Source organism: Chionomys nivalis, chromosome 9 (genome assembly GCF_950005125.1).
Source record: "Chionomys nivalis chromosome 9, mChiNiv1.1, whole genome shotgun sequence".
NCBI classification, from domain to species: domain Eukaryota; kingdom Metazoa; phylum Chordata; class Mammalia; order Rodentia; family Cricetidae; genus Chionomys; species Chionomys nivalis.
The window spans coordinates 44,191,563-44,208,894 of NC_080094.1; the positions used below are offsets into that span (position 1 = coordinate 44,191,563).

The following is a 17,332-nucleotide window of genomic DNA, read 5'->3' on the forward strand; positions in this document are numbered from 1 at the left end:
TGAAACTGTGACCTGGCAATGTTAAATTTACAGTGACAAGCTCCCTAAAGAAAGGATATTATCAGCAAATACTAAATAAAAATAAATACGAACAAACGTAAGATCTTCAATTGAAAGTTTAATAATACTTAAGAAAAAGAATTTAAGGCTGAAGTTGTAATTAAGTCAGGAGAATGCTTGTCTAGAATGCACAAAGCATTTGGCCTTGAGAGGAAAAGTGCAAGAGGAACAGGCTTCCTAGAGTCTAGAGATGTTGTACTGCGCAGGAGCATCTGCCTGGGCAAGGAGATGGCGGTAGTAGACTGTGGAAGTGGGGGTGATCCTGGAGTAACGAGTTTAGGGTTGAGTTGCTAATCCCAGCACTCAGATGGTAGAGACAGGTAGACCTATGAGGTCATACCAGCCGGGCTACAACACAAGCTCTAGGCCAGCCAGAACTCATGGAGTGAGACTCTGTCTCAAAAACAAAAAACAAACAAACAAAAAAACACCTAACAGCTAGGTGGTGGCAGCACATGCCTTTAATCCCAGTACTCAGGAGGCAGAAGCAGACGGATCTCTGTGAGTTTAAGAACAGCGTGGTCTACAAAGTGAGTTCCAGGACAGGCTCCAAAGCTACAGAGAAACCCTATTTCAAACAACAACAACAACAAAGCAAACAAAGATTATGCTAGTGAAAAAAAAATCGGAGAAGTTAGTATAACTGATGAGGCAATGAGGGTAGAAGTATACTTTACCTAATATTATGGTAATATGTATGATGGTATGTATAATGATATTCGTATGGTGCTATAAACAGCTAATGATGTAGCCAAAAAAGTGATATTAGAGTGTGTGTGTATAGAGAAAAAGTGTGGGGTGAGATGATAGAGACCTGCATCTTTGCATAAGTTAATACTTAACTTCTAAATTGATAAATAGTGAAAGGAATATATGTCAAAGTATAAACATAAATAACAAAAAAGACAAAAACTCTAAGTACTTGTTTCTGATTGAGATTAATGGGCTTTCCAGAAGGTTAAAGTAGGAGTCAAATGTTTTATTATAAGCCTTTTGTACTGTTTGATTTTTTTAACTCACAAGCATGTATTACTTTAATTAAAATTACAAAGAAAAAACAATGTATATATATATATATATATGTATAAGTTTGTATGTACCATCATTGAATGTAATCAGATATAAACTGAAGATTCTGAAAATAATTTCTTTGAATGAGAAAACATTTATTAATTTGTATAGGTTCTAATAAATAAGGTTTTGGTTTATTCTATTGGTGTTAATAAAGCCTTGGTTTAATAATAGTAAATACAGTTAACAAGAATTAATAATTGATAAATAATACAATGTCACCAATAATATAAATAATTTAGTTATTAGTCTAGTAACACCATTTATACAAAAGTAGTAATTTTTGAAGATCAGAAGATGAGAATTGGCTGCCCTGTGATTTGACTTAATTATGTCAATGTTTTGCTCTTTGTTGCAGTTGCAGGATGTGAGTGTGAGTCTATGGAATGTCTACAGCAGGACGGATCCTATGTCTCTGGAGAACATGCTTTCAGAAGTAAGGAGCCCAAGTGCACTTAACATAATTAAGTTATCCTAGCCATGTCAATTATTAAATACCAAAGGTATATCTTAGTTTGCTTTAATCAAAGAGCAGAGTGCCTCTTTCTAGATTGTGCCGAACTCCTCAAGGTAGAAAACCTGGAGAATGAGGCTTCCTCTTCCATTCTGAAGAAAGTCTAGGCCTTTTGCCTGGTGAGGCAGCTAGTTTCACCTAAAGATTTTTATGGTTTGTTATTCAGAGAGAGGGCTGGTTGTAATAGGCTTTAGTGAAACAGTGAAGTTGTCTTTTGTAGCATGAAAAGTTAAGATGCTTAAAGAGATCTAAGTTTGAAAAGAAGTGGCTAGATAGTAATGTTGTAACATCCTGCCTAGGTCCTGGCAGCTGCTCAGCAATATCATTGTAGCACAAAAACTGTTCTAGACAGTGCTTAAACTGGGCGTGTCTGTGTTCTACAGCTATCTTGTTTACAAAAATGTGTCCAACCCTAGACTGTAATGCCAATCAACTCCTCAGTCTTTAAGTTTTCATCTGACCGGGCAGTGGTGGCACTCTGCCAGCAGTCTGGAAGCACAGGATGGTGGAGCTCTGTGAGTTCAAGACTAACCCCATCTACATAGAGTTTCAGACTAGCCAGGACTACACAACACAGTGAGATCCTGTCTTAAAAGAAATAAGCAAAAACAAACAAAATCTTGTTATGGGGTCAGTGAGATAACTCAGCCGGTAGGAGCACTTGTTGCCAAGCCTTAGCCTGTATTTGGTCCCATAAATCCAGAGAAGAGAACCAATCCCACAAAATTGTCTTTTAATCTATAAGATAAGTAAATGGTCATAGTTTACAGAATCTGTTGAGATCTGTCACATGCTCTGTGCTAACCATTTAGAATAGGTAGAGTAAATTGTGTTTACTGTTATTTTTAATGAGCAGTAAATTAAAAAAAAAAAGAGTATCTAAGACTGATCTTCTTGGAGACTACACAGAGAAATTAGAATCTGTCTCTCCCCTTCTTGCCTGTATATTGAAAAAGATAGCCAGGCATGACAACACTTGCTTCTAATCCTGGCACTTGGAGGCAAGACAGGTGAACATCTGTGTGTTTGAGGCCAGCCTGGTCTCAGTGAATTTCAGGCCATCTCATAACCCAGAGAACCTTCCCCCCGAATGTTCAGTACTGATACATCGCCCCTTCCCCTCCTTGTCAAACACAAACAAAAAATGCTTTGGCAGCCATAAACAGATTTTTTTAAAAAGTAAGATTCATGGCGGTCAATGAAGACTGATGAGAAGCCAAGGACAATGGCACTAGGTTTCGATCCTAATACATGAACTGGCTTTGTGGGAGCTTAGCCTGTTTGGACGCTCACCTTTCTGGACGTAGATAGAAGGACCTTGGTCTTCCCGCAGGGCAGGGAATTTGGACTGCTCTTCAGTATCGAGAGGGAGGGGGAATGGAGTGGGGGGAGGAGAAGAGGAGTGGGGATAGGGGAAGGGAAGTGGGGGGAGGGCAATATTTGGGAGGAGGGGAGGGAAATGGGAAATGGGGAGCAGGTGGAAATTTTAATTAAAAAAGAATAAAAATAAATAAATAAGTAAAAAAAAAAAAAAAAAAAAAAAAAAAGAATATCCAGGCAACGCTAATAGGCTTCATTGAGGATTTTCACTTCAGAGCCCCATGACACCAGAGTTGGGGTTGTCTGCCCTGAGCGTGCCTTTCTGTTGGACAGGATCTGATTGGACTCAGTATGGTGTTGCCAAGAGCAGGCTACATTTATGCATCATCAGAACAATATGAATTTAATACATTTGAGTAAGCAAATGGAAAATAAACCAACCGAATTAAAAATGGCAAAAAAAAAAAAAAAAAAAAAAAAGATTCAGGCTGGTTTGGATTTCTTCATTACAAAAACTAAAAACAACAACAACAAAAACCAAAACAAAAACCAAAAGAATGGAACAGTAAAGCATGTGGTGGCACATCCCTTGTTTGTTTGTTTGTTTGTTTGTTTGTTTGTTTGTTTGTTTGTTTGTTTGGGGCAGGGTTTTTTTCCCTGTAGCTTTGCAGCCTGTCCTGAAAGCTGTCTCTTGTAGATCTGCCCACCTCTGTCTTCCGAGTGCTAGGATTAAAGGTATGCGCCACCACTGCCCAGCTTAGTGGGACATCCCTTTAACCCCAGCACTTGGGAGACAGAGACAAGGCAGATCTGAGTTCCGAGCGATCCTGTTCTACAGAATAAGTTCCAGGACAGCCAGGGATACACAGAGAAACCCTGTCTCAAAAACAAACAAACAAATAAAGAAAACAGTAAAACAGTACTTATAATAAACCCCCTCCATAAGTATGACTCTAGAATTTTATATTGTGAAGCAATAAACATTTTGAACATGCATTACTGAGGTGAATGTTTCTCAGGCAGTTAGCTCTACGTGGGTTCTGAGAATCGAATTCTGGACCTCTGAAAGAGTACTGAACCATCTCTCCAGCCCCCAGTTTTTTCTTTTTTTCATGACGAAGAGTTGAAGTTAAATTAAGAGATTTAACATATATTTAAGCACTCAAGTTACTTGAAAGAAAGGCACTTAGGACTAAAGTAAGCATACTAAAGATATTCATGTGCTAGAAGCTGTATGTCTGGGAACCAGGAAGACAGTCAGGCATATTTTCCACAGTAATGTAACTAATTTTATTATTGGGCATATTAAAGAATTTAAAAATTAGATTTTTACAATAGTTACCAGGTAAACTCTAGAACTGAGTAGTAATAATAATTTTTATTTTATTATTTATTTATTTATTTTGGATTTTTCGAGACAGGGTTTCTCCGTAGCTTTTTTTGGTTCCTGTCCTGGAACTAGCTCTTGTAGACCAGGCTGGCCTTGAACTCACAGAGATCCGCCTGCCTCTGCCTCCCGAGTGCTGGGATTAAAGGCGTGCGCCACCACCGCCCGGCTGTAATAATAATTTTTAAAAACAACTTGGTAAGGTGGCAGAGGCAGGCAGATCTCTGTGAGTTCGAGGCCAGCCTGGTCTACAGAGCTAGTTCCAGGACAGGCTCCAAAGCCACAGAGAAACCCTGTCTCGAAAAACCAAAACCAAAAAAAAAAAAAAAAAAAAAAAAAAAACCTTGGTAAGTTAAAACTTTCTTTCAGTTTTTGATAAAGATGAAACTTAAATCAATGTATCAAGAAACAAAGTCATAAAAATCTGTTTATTAATACCTAAATATAGTTAGAACATTACTTAGAAATTTTCAGATGAAAATAAGTATCAAAGGAAATACTAGGGAAGAGAGAGCTGGTGAAAAGGAAAGTAGATGGTTATAGCACTGGCCAGGCAAGCCGGATGCCCTGTAATAATCCCTAGAGTTACACTAAGGTGGAAGGAGAGGGCTGACTCCACAAATTTGTCCTCTGACTTCCACATGTATATTGTGGCATGTGTTCACCAAAATAAATTTTATTTATTTTTAAGAATGTGTCTCGAAAAAGAGATGGAGTCATCTACCCCCTCTGGCTGGCCTTGAATTCAGCAGAAATCCATCTCTCCATCTGCCTCTGCTCCCAAGTGCTTAGATTAAAGGCATGTACTACAGCACCTGACTAAATCGAAATTTTAAAGAAAAATAGGAATTAATGGCTTGTAAAGATGGCTTGGAAGTTAAGAGCATTGAATACTCTTCCAGAGGACCTACATGGCGATGCTCCTCTAGCTCCCACAGTAACTACACCCAGACACACGCCTTTAATCCCAGCACTCAGGAGGCAGAGGCAGGCGAATATATGTGAGTTCGAGGCCAGCCCGGGCTACGAAAGCTAGTTCCAGGACAGGCTTCAAAGCTACAGAGACACCCTGTCTCAAAAAACCAAAATAAACAAATAGATAAATATAAAAATAAAAAAGTTTTTTAAAAATAATTTAATGAATTAGGAAACAAGAAAGTGGAATTCATAAATAAATTCAGAACTTGTTCTCTAAAGCCAAGAACAATAAAGTTGATAGATCATTAGCTTAAGAGTAATAGGATATATTATTATTATTTGCTCTTCTTATTTTTCATTTACTGGCTTAGAAGTTTTCACACTATATATTGTGATTATCTTCTTTCCCTCCTTCCAATGCCTCCCACCCCCCAATTTTATATTCTTTCTCTCCCCCAAAAAATCCAAAATTAAGACAAACAGAAAGATAAGAAAATCAAATAGCAAAAGCACACAAAAACCATGGAATCGACTTTGTGTTTGCCACCACTCCTGAGCGTAGGGCCTTCCTTGAGTGTAGTTGGTGCACTGGTGTCTCTACACTGGAGAACACTAGTTCTCTCTTCCCCAGCAGGTGTCGATTGCAAATAGATTGGTAGATGGGGTGGGACCCTATACATGCTGGCATTCTGGCTGGCTGGCTCCTGTGCAAGTTTGTGTGTGTTGTAATGGTTTCTGTAAGTTCAGATGTATATCAGCTCTGTTAGTCTAAAGATGTTGCCTTGGAGTCATCTACTACCTTTGGCTCTTACAATCTTTCTCCCTCCTCCTCCACATAAATCCTTGACCGTTGGGGGAGGGGCTTGGTAAAGACACTCCATTTAGGACTGAGTGTTCCACACATTGTCCAGTTGTGGGTATCTATGTTAGTTACCATCTCCTACAAGAAACTTCCCTGGTGAGGGTTGAGTCATGCACAGGTCTATAGGTATAGCAATACATGATTAGGAATCTTTTTTTTTTTTTTTTTTTGCTATACTCACTTAGCAGAATAATATTAGTAGCCCATGACCTATTTAGTCTCAAGTTCTTGACTATTCAGCAGTGTCAGATATGAGTCCATCTCAGAGTGGGCCTTAAGTCTGGTTTATTTTCTAAAGTGGCTGGTTACTCCCATAATATATTGTGCCAGTCTATCTTGATGGTAGGTCATGGTTTAGGTTGCGGGGTTTTGTAGATAGGTGAGATTCCTCTGGCAGTATGTATAGAGTATTTTCTAGCATCATGAACAGTAGTCAGTAGGGGTGAAGCTTCTAGTTGAGCACCTGTTCAACTTCTCCATGTTTGGTGGCATAAGTAAGTAGTGTACCTCCGGATTGTGGAAGGTACCAGTAGCACTGTATCATATAACATGATACCTTGTCTCCTCCATTCTAAAGTAACTAAATTTCTTTTATATATGTATACATTTTAGAAAACTTCTATAGCAGCAAATTTCCATATTGCTTTTCAAAAGGCCATTAATATTTGTTATTCCTCTCCATATCCCTTCCTTTAATCTGCCATCCTATCCCCCTGCCCACTTAACTCTCTGTTCTAGTTTCCCCTTAATCCCTTTATAACATTATATCCTAGTTCTTCTTTGGAAGATCTCCTCCTTCCACTTGATTGCTCACAAGATACCTAACCTCTAAATATCTAAGCTTAAGAGCTAATATTCACATATAAGAGAAAGCATGCAACGTTTGTCTTTCATACCTCACTTAGGATGAATGTTTCTAGCTCTAACCATTTATATACAAATTACATAATTATGTTTAATAGCTGAATAATATTCTATTACATCTTCATTACCTATTTTCCAGTTGATGGATTTCTAGGCTGTTTTCAATTCTTGCTATCGTGAATAGAGCCGCATTGAACTTGGAGAACAAGTATATCTGTAGTAAGATATAGAGTCTTTTGGGTATACACCCAAGAGATGTATAGCTGGACCTTGTGGATGATCAGTTTTCAGCTTCTTTAAGTGCTTCTCATCCATTTGTTTTTTCATATTTTGAGAACTATCCGTTTAGTTCTATACCTCATTTATAATTGTTTTTTGATGTTCAATTTTTTTGAGTTCTTTGTATAATCTAGGTACTAACCTTGTCAGATGCATAGGTGGTAAAAGTTTTTCCCATTCTGTAGACTATTGCTTTGCTCAAATGATGTGCTTTGTGTACAGAAGAACCTTTTTAGCTTTATGAGTTCCCATTTATTAATAGTTGGTCTTAGTGCCTATGCTGTCAGGGTTGGTCTGAAAGCCTCTCAGGGTCCTGTTCAGGAAGTCCTTTCCTGTGCCTGTGCATTCAGGTTATTGGCTGCTTTCTCTTCTTTCAGACTCAAGGTATCTGGCCTTACATTAAAGTCCTTGATCCATTTGGAGTTGAGTTTTGTACAAGGTGATAAATGTGGATCTATTTGTATTTTCCTACATGCAGCTCTCTAGTTTGACCAGCACCATTTGTTGAAGATGCTATCTTTTCTACTTCTGCTGACCTACTTTGTCTGCATAGATATCCCTTTTCTGGATATTTTCTTTTAAATAATAATAAATAATCCCCATATAGAACAGCCTGGTATTTCAGATAATCTCATGATTCCTGTTTTTGTTTTCACATAGGACTTGGTGGCATTCGAGCATCAGTGGGCGAGCTTCTTTGCTAACTTTGACACAGAAATCCCTTTCCTGCTGGAACTTTCAGAATCTCAGGCGGGTGAGGTGTGTAAGTGAAAGTCATAAAGAGAAAGTAAAATTGGTTAATTTATTATTGTTTATTGTTGTTGTTGTTATTTTATTATTGAGACAGGGCCTCACTGTGTGGCCCTGGCTGGAATTTACAGATACCCAGCCACCTCTGCCTTCCCAAATGCTAAGGTAAAAGGCATGTGCCTCCATGCCTGGCTTATTAAATTTTTTTTCAGGATACACCACTGTCTAGGTTTGTTTTGGTTATCATTGCTATAAATGATATGTCACAAAAATCCTCTCCCTTACTTATATAAAAAAGTTGTTTTGGAGCCAGGCGGTGGTGGTGCATGCCTTTAATCCCAGCACTCAGGAGGCAGAGTCAGAGGCAGGGGGATCTCTGTAAGTTTGAGGCCAACCTGATCTACAAGAGCTGGTTCCAGGACAGGCTCCGAAGCTACAGAAAAACCGTCTCAAAAAACCAAAAAAAAAAAAGGTTGTTTTTGGAACTGTGAGTGTAGTTCAGAGATAGGTTCCATGCATAGTGTGTTCAAAACCCTGATTTCAATCACCTATGTCCCAAAAATATATTTTTTTTGTGTGTGACAACATCTCTATTAGAGGGATATTGACCTTTCCGCACAGTGGTGTCCCCAGCCAGCAGTTATATTGAGTGCTAGTTAGTAATTCTGTACCTCTGAATACCACCAATCGAGCCCCTGGGGCTATCGTGAGTGCTCTCCTGGGTTCAGTTCTAGCACCACACTGTGTGCTTCCGGCACTTCCTCCCGCCAGCTCTCCATTACCAGGGGCTCAGGTTAGTCGTGGGCTTGTCTGTGCTGTTCTATTGGTGCAGATGAGCAGATAACATGCATTCTTATATCCTCTTCTGTCTTACACTAAAGAGTAGTGTAGAGTCGTTTCTGACAGGTGTGGTGCCACACCACCTATAAACCAGCAATCCTGGAACTCTCGCCAAGTCAGTTCCTTGGGAGGTTCTTAAGTTTTTCATATAATTCATAGTATATATTAGATTTATCTCTTATAGGATATGCATATTTAGGTTGTTCTCAATATTTTGCCATTGAGAACAGTACTGTCATAGTAAATAGATCCATACTTGAACATTTTTATATTCAATATATTATCAGTATAAAAATGTTCAAGTATGTATCTCTGTGATTTAGAGGCCAGCCTGGTCTACAAAGTGAGTTCCAGGACAGCCAGGGCTGTTACACAGAGAAACCCTGTCTCAAAAATTAAAAAGAAAAAAATCTTACTATACATTTTGAGTATTTCTTCCATGTTTATTGCAGTTGAATTATTAATGATTTTCCTTTTTGCCATGAAAACGTATGTAAATTTATCACTATACATTTGTGTATATACATGATATACCTGTATATTTGTATCCATGTGTATTCTGCACACATGGTGCCCACCTACATATAGAGGCCAGAAATCAATGTCAGGTAATTTCCTTGATTGTATTCCATCTTATTTTTAAGGATTTATTTATTGTTAGTTTATATGTGTGAGTGTTTGCCTACATGTGTCTCTGTGTACCACATGTGTATGTGGTGTCTGCAGAGGCCAGAAGAGAGTGTTAGATCATCTGGAACTGTAGTTATAGATGGTTGTGAGCCACTGTGTTGGTGCTGGGAATTGAATTGGGGTCCTCTGCAAGAGTAACAAATGCTCTTAACTCTTAAACCATCTCTGTAGTACCTACAGTAATCATCTTGATATAGAAGATTCAGTAATAGTATTTTTAGAACAAACAATAACTTCAGTATAATCAGTAATAGTCTATGGATGTAATAGAAAATTTGCCAAAATGTTAATGGTTACTAGAGATTGTATGTGATTTATTATATTCCGCAAGAAAGAAATATTGACTGGTTGAAAAAATACAAGAGATGTTTACTGGAAGGCACTGAAATTTTTTTGAAATTTTGAACCATTCGGACATGAGACCCTGTATGGTAAACTTTTGATTGATAAGTTTAGCCTAATACTTCATCCAAAGTCAAGAATTAGTTCTTTAATTTCCTAGGAAAAGTTTATTATTATACTTCTGTGTTCTTTAATCCCCGATTACTGATTGAATTAGCAGTTATACTTGTGTTTTGGTTTTTTTTGTTTTTTTTTTAGATATAAAACTGATAGGCCCATTAGCTCATGCCTCTTATTAGCCTATTGTTCTTATCTATGCTAGCCACAGGGCTCGGTACCATTCACAGCGGGGCAGGTCACGGTACCATTCACAGCGGGGCAGGTCACGTGTTGCTTCTTTGGTGGTCTGGGCTGGACTGCAAAAGAGCTTCCTTCTTCCCAGAATCTATACTTGTGTTTAAAGCTATTGGAATGTAGGGACTTTAACAGAAGAGAAGAGACCAGGTAAGATTAGTGGTTTAACTATAGATGCTGATTGGTCAGGGTTCTTTTCTATAACTAAACACTATGCATTTGAATGGTTTTGCTTTGTTTTTCTTTGCAGCCTGTTTCTGTTTTCTTCACTATGTTTTGTTTCATTGCTATACCCCAAATTCATGATTTTATCTACCACATTATCTTTCTGTGTTTTTATACTCGCTACACATATCTGTCTCTCTGTTACGTACTACTTATTCTCCTGATGTGTATATGTACATGTACACATGTGGAAAGTCTTACTTTCAAAGCTGTTGTCTTACATCAGATGTTGGCTCTTTTTTAGCCATTCAGAAGCTACTTCAGTCATGGGATGCTCTCCAGTCATATTACTGAAAACAGGTATGTTCCCTGGGAAGGAACTGCAAACGGTGATAGAGAAAATGGAGTTGAAAACAGGGGTGTTGAATGAGGGAGTGAGTTTAGAGTGTGAGTTGAGTATAGTTACAGCAAAAAAAAAAAAAAAAAGTTATTTGTGATGAATTTGTCTTGGTGCTTTGAACTTTTGATTTGCTTTGTTTTTCTGTAATCTTTTAGTAAAATGGCTTTAAAAATATTATAGATAATCTGCTTCAATCTAAAAGAAAGGAATTTTATTCTACCTCTAGCTCAGGAAAGCAACATGAAGCAGTATCCCATTGCAGACAAGGAACAGCAGTATTTGGGGGAGGGGTTAAGATGGATTAAGCTAAGAAGCCAGCACCTTGCAAAAGATGGGGTGGTCAGAGTTTCTGAGCATTTCCTTCAGCATCTTTGTCATGATCAGCAGGAGTTTTCTTTGGTGGGTAGAGGAGACAGACTCTGCTTTTCCCCAAGTCCAGTTCAGTCTAATAAACAAATCACCTTCCTGGGTTTCAAACAAAATCATTTCTGTTTAAAGTGTAACTTAGCTTGAAGAAAGTTTCAGGAGAAAATGAGTCATGGTCATTTGATTTTTCTAAATGCTACATGTGAAATTTCCTTGGTGGCTCTTAGGAAAGCTCCCTGACTAAACTGTCTGGAGGGATTGGTTAGAACACGTGCAGAATGAGCAGGAAGGCGAAGTCTAGTGAGAGGCGAGGGAAGATGACAGGACTGGCAGTGGGCGCGTGGAGGTGGTGCAGTAGAGGACCACCATCACATCCTTTTCCTTCTGCCCTCCTGAAAGGTTCTTAGAAGTTGGCAGCTGCTCTCTTGTCTACTGAATCTGGGTAGAGCAACCACTATGACTTTAAAGCTGTATTTCTGTTAAAATTTTATCATATAAAGAATTGGGGGTTGTCATCATTATATTTTTGATAGCAGACTCCAGGAAATGGTTTCTTAAAAAGGAGGTCAAGTGGGAAGGCATAAACTTTGCAGGAGTATAGTTATATCCTGAGTGCCTGATCCCTAGGGCTCTCTAGGAAGAGTCAGCGACATCTGGCATCCCTTCCATGCCCGCCAGGGACATTAGGTAGAGTGCCCATCCTATAGTCACAGCACTCAGAAAAGCCTGAAGTCCGGTCATGGAACCTTGTCTAATTACATTTTGCTTACTGCTCTAGCCCCCATCGACAGCCGTTTGTTTTCTTTGGTAACCACTCTACACGAGACAACCTGAGCGCGGGAAGCTTTAACTTCCCTTCTGAGGGGCACCTGGTGCGCAACACTGGTCCTGCGGGGAGCTTTGCCAAACACATGGTGAGTGGCCAGACTGTCTGGTACTTGATGAACTTTACTGTCTAGTAACAAGGAAGGGCTTCTGGCCCAAAGGAATCTTTTTAGTTATTATGTTGACTTGGTCCTGAATTTGAAGTTTTTTACAGTGAAAAGAAGTGACTCATAACTCATTATATATGTCTATTTTAATAAGTATTGGGTATGTATTTGAAAACACGTTTATTTTATTTGTATATATGTAATGTGCAGAGAGGAGGGGGTCACCCATGTATCACAGTACATGTGTGGATGTCAGAGGACAAACTTGATGGAGCCAGTTCTTTCCTTCTATCTTCACATGGGTTCCAGGGATTGAACTCAAGTCATTAGACTTTATCCACTGAGCTATCTCACCTACTCTCTGATTATTCTTTATTACATGATGGTATATTGTTTGCTGTATTCTTTAAAAAGAAACTACCGGGTGGTGGTGGTGCACAATTTTAATCGCAGCACTCAGAGGTGGAGGCAGGCAGATCTCTGTGAGTACAAGCCAGCACTATCTATAAAGCAAATTCCGGGACATCTAGGACAGCCTTGGCTGAGAAACCCTGTCTGGAAAAGAAAAAAAAAAAGAAGCATTAGGGTTCAAGACCTAGTGTTTAGATACCCAAAACCCACATAAAAGCCAGACAGGGCAGACAAGTATGTGTGATCCCAGCATACCCCTGTCGGAAGTTGGGAGGCAGGAACGGGAGACTCCAGAAGCTTGCTGGTTAAGTTTGCTAGCCTAGTGTCTGCAGCAGCCTGTTTTAAACAAGATGGACAAGCAGAGACCAACACCTGAAGGGTATTTAAACACATACCATGGCATGTTTATGCCTGCACCCATATAAACAAACATGTGCAACCCCTCCCTCTCATACACACATGCAAATAAAGTAACGGGATCATTATACTTGAATGTGGGACTCTAATGATTGTCAAGGTCAGTGCTGTCTTAGAAGAATGTTAAGTATTTTCAAATATTTCTAAGAAAGTATTTTTTAATGTTGTAAGAAATTAGGAAAGCTGGAATGGTAGGTGTTTTTAGTTAGGATTTTGAGAACACAAGACCCAAGTGGATATGGTAGCATTCTAAAAGCCTTGGGCCACCTCCAGCCCAGCTTAGGTCAGAGGACTACCAGAATACATGTGCTATAGAATCTTGCTGTCTTGTTGTCCCAGGTAAGCAGTAACTGTCAACTTGACACAATCTACAGTGACCTCAGAAATGGAGTCTTCACTGAGTAACTAGCTCTTTTTATCAGACATGTGGCCATGTAAGGGATTTTCTTATTAATTGATGTAGGAGGACCCACCCAGCCCACTGTGACATTACCCCTTCCTGGAGTAAAGAGTGATCTTGAGCTGCATAAGAAAGTTAAGTAAGCATGAGCCTGTGACCAAGCCAGAGAATGAGCCACAAGCCTTGTCCTCCATAGTTTCTGCTTCAGGTTCCTGCCTTGATTTCCCTCAGTGGTGGACTATGACCTGGGAATATAAGCCACATAAATCTTTTCCTCCTCCAAGTGGCTTTTAGTCATAGCAATGGAGATGAAATTAGAAAACTCCATTTTAATCTCCAGAATTGTTGGAAATACGGAAAATGCCAGAGGAAAGGAAGCTCTGTATAATGTTTCTGTTGACCTTATGTGTTAAATCCAAATAAAGAAGATAGGATGAGCCGGGCGATGGTGGCGCACGCCTTTAATCCCAGCACTTGGGAGGCAGAGGCAGGCGGATCTCTGTGAGTTCGAGACCAGCCTGGTCTACAGAGTTAGTTCCAAGACAGGCTCCAAAGCCACAGAGAAACCCTGTCTCGAGAAACCAAAAAAAAAAAAAAAAAAAAAAAAAAAAAAAAAAAAAAGATAGGATGACTTGTATATCCCATTTTTTAAAAATTCTTTTAATTTTTTTTTTTAAAAATGGTATGGGTATACTTTTCCTTTACCTGCTAGGTTCATTTAAATTCCTTGGACATTTGACTCTGAAAGGTGAAGAGAAAGAGGCAGACAGGCTAATAAGTTCAGCACCAAAACCATGAGGTGAAGTTTTCTGTATATCATAGACACACACACATACAAGTGGTGGTTAAGTTTTCTGTATATCACATACACACACACACACGCACACACACACACACACACACTGGCTACTCAGAAATGCCCACAACTATCCAGAGAACCAAAAGACAGCCTCCTAAGACCGAAACTTGTGGATAAAAACTTCTATGCAATACCACAGAAAAGCATCATCCCCTACCTCTTCCTAGACATACTCCCTATGGACCGGAATGAGAACGAGATGCTATTCCACCTTGACTCTTCTCAGTGTCATCTCAGAGAAGGCCAAGTGTCGTTACCAGCCTTTGACACCGCCCAGCCAACAATAACAAGAAGCCTCTCTTCTGGGCAGAATCCCTGAAGGCCAATCAAGAATCATGACTTTCTGGACAGGGAGAGATTACTCAGTGGTTAACACTGGCTGGGATCAGTATTTTGGCTGGGCAGTGGTGGTGTATGTCTTTAATCCCAGCACTCAGGAGGCAGAGGCAGAAGATCTCTGTGAGTTTGAGGCCAGCCTGGTCTACAGTACAAGTTTCAGGACAGACTCCAAAGCTACACAGAGAAACCCTGTCTCGAAAAACAGAAACAAAACAAAAAAATGAGGACCCAGGTTTGATTCCCAGCACCCACTTGGTGGCTTACAACCATCTGTAACTCTAGTTCCAGTGAATCTGATGTCTGAATCTTTAGGCACAAGGCATGCAAGTGGTGTAAGACATATATCATACAAAATACTCAAACACATAAAAAATAAACAAAACTAATTATGAATCTGAAGTGTTAAAAAGCTATTCTTAGACCAGTTCAAACTGCCACTCTGAGCTCTGGAGGTCAGGTAAAACCAAAGAGCCGCATTCAGTCCCCTCAAGTGGAAATTGTCCAAGTTACTCCTTCAACATCACGTGTCTAAGTTGCTCTTTTTTACAAAGTGGATTATTGTGTATATGTTCATGAAGCAGGGCCACAGCACATGAGTAGAGGCAGAGGACAGTTTTGTGAGGTCTGTTCTCTGCCTCCATCTTTGCCTGGGTTCTGGGGAATGACATCAGATGGCCAGGCTTGGAGGTGAGCACAGTTAGCACTGAGCCAGCTCAGCAGCTCCCAGCTCACTCATCTTTCTTTCTCCCCCATATTCAGGTCACTCAGTGTGTCTCACCAAAGGGACCGCTGGCATGTTCAAGGACATACTTTTTTGGCGCTACTCATGTTCCTTACTTGGGTAAGTCCCCATAAATACCTAATGGTATTTCCCATGAAGGAGAAGTTAGCATGCAATTTACTATTTTATGCAAAATACCATCTTGTGGGCCTTGACTCCCTCCCTGATTGCAACTTGAGAGTTGATGTGTCTGACTCATTCCTCACAGAAGATATTTCAGGAGAAAATCCATTGGTTCATCCTGTAGTTTGAGGTTTAGCCATGTGTTTGCCCCGCGCTCAGGGTCAGAAGATGAGATCTAGCCTTGTGTGTATGTACCCTGTGCTCAGGGTCGGAAGATGAGGTCTAGCTTTGTGTGTACCCTGTGCTCAGGGTCGGAAGATGAGGTCTAGCCTTGTGTGTACCCTGTGCTTAGGGTCGGAAGATGAGGTCTAGCCTTGTGTGTACCCTGCGCTCAGGGTCGGAAGATGAGGTCTAGCTTTGTGTGTACCCCGTGCTCAGGGTCGGAAGATGAGGTCTAGCCTTGTGTGTACCCTGTGCTTAGGGTCGGAAGATGAGGTCTAGCCTTGTGTGTACCCTGCGCTCAGGGTCGGAAGATGAGGTCTAGCCTTGTGTGTACCCTGTGCTCAGGGTTGGAAGATGAGGTCTAGCTTTGTGTGTACCCTGTGCTCAGGGTCGGAAGATGAGGTCTAGCCTTGTGTGTACCCTGTGCTTAGGGTCGGAAGATGAGGTCTAGCCTTGTGTGTACCCTGCGCTCAGGGTCGGAAGATGAGGTCTAGCCTTGTGTGTACCCTGTGCTCAGGGTTAAAAGATGAAGTCTAATCTTTTGTCTGCCCTGTGCTCAGGGTTGGAAGATGAGATGTAGCCTTGTGTCTGCCCTGCGTTCAGGGTCAGAAGAAAGGCCGAGATTACTGAGGCTTAGTTGGAGATAGCAGGGATGTGGGTGGCAGTGTGAGTTTGGATAACATGACTCAAGTCCTGTCTAATTGCTTTTGTGAGAAGAGGGAGAATTGGCTGTGATAGGATGCCCCTGAGTCCTTCAGGAAGGCTAGGCTGAGCAGGAGGACCCTACTGGAGTACTCTGAAGCTTCAGGTATCCAGAGAGACATGGGGAAAAGTTTTGAATTGAGCTCCCATTATTGCTTCCCAGAGGTCAGTACATCAGTGGTCATTACTACAGAAACCAGGAAACTCTAGAAAGAAAGACTACTTAGGTCAGATAATTAAGGAAATATGGAAGGATGGAGGAAGCAGAACCTCAAATAAAACATAAAACATCCCAGAGCCTAAGATTCTGTGGAATGAGTTGAAAAGGGTCAGGAGGTAAAGTCTAAGAAAATACTGGGGAAAGCCATGTACCATGTACCACTGTTGTCTGTGCACATCTGTATTTAACTTAAAAGGAAATATTTCCCTTTACAGGCGATGATGACAAGCTGCCCAGTACAACTGAACAAATGTAAGTTCTGTGTTAGTTTTATTTCTTCTTCTCAAAACTGAGTTTCTCTCCTGCTTGCCCTTGAGGTCAACAGTGACTAGGATGTCCGGTTATGAGGAGACATCGCTGTGCATTTTCCCAGTCAGTCCCCAGAGCCTCTCAGCTTAGAACCCAGGCCAGAGCTTTGCCAGCTTTGCCATCTGCTCCTTTCTCTGGAACCCCTCCCAGACTTCCTGTTTGTATGCCCATATACTTGTATGACATAACTTACTTGCATACATTTCATACATGGTGAAACATATTTAATTGAGGTTTTTTTCCAAAACCAAAACATTCTGCAATTCCTTGGGAAAAATCTGTTATCTAAGGTGGTCTGAAGAGTGTTTTCTCTGGACTTGACATTGAGTCTTGTGGAACAGAGCTGTGTAACTTTAGGGAGGCCCTATTTAGTACTGACTTCCCTCCCTTTACATAAAGAAGGAACCCACAAGGCCGGGCGGTGGTGGCGCACGCCTTTAATCCCAGCACTTGGGAGGCAGAGGCAGGTGGATCTCTGTGAGTTCGAGATCAGCC

At 40.4% G+C, this 17,332-nt stretch overlaps 1 protein-coding gene across 3 annotated transcripts in view; it reads left to right on the plus strand.

Moving 5' to 3' along the window:
- Positions 1-17,332, plus strand: part of Dnaaf9 (dynein axonemal assembly factor 9) — a 141,484-nt gene that overhangs the window by 29,904 nt on the left and 94,248 nt on the right. For all 3 annotated transcript variants that reach the window (XM_057780317.1, XM_057780318.1, XM_057780319.1), the window contains 6 exons: positions 1,490-1,567; positions 7,936-8,034; positions 10,721-10,776; positions 11,961-12,096; positions 15,300-15,381; positions 16,744-16,780. In XM_057780317.1, the coding sequence (XP_057636300.1) occupies positions 1,490-1,567; positions 7,936-8,034; positions 10,721-10,776; positions 11,961-12,096; positions 15,300-15,381; positions 16,744-16,780 (488 nt within the window). The remainder of the gene's footprint in view (positions 1-1,489; positions 1,568-7,935; positions 8,035-10,720; positions 10,777-11,960; positions 12,097-15,299; positions 15,382-16,743; positions 16,781-17,332) is intronic.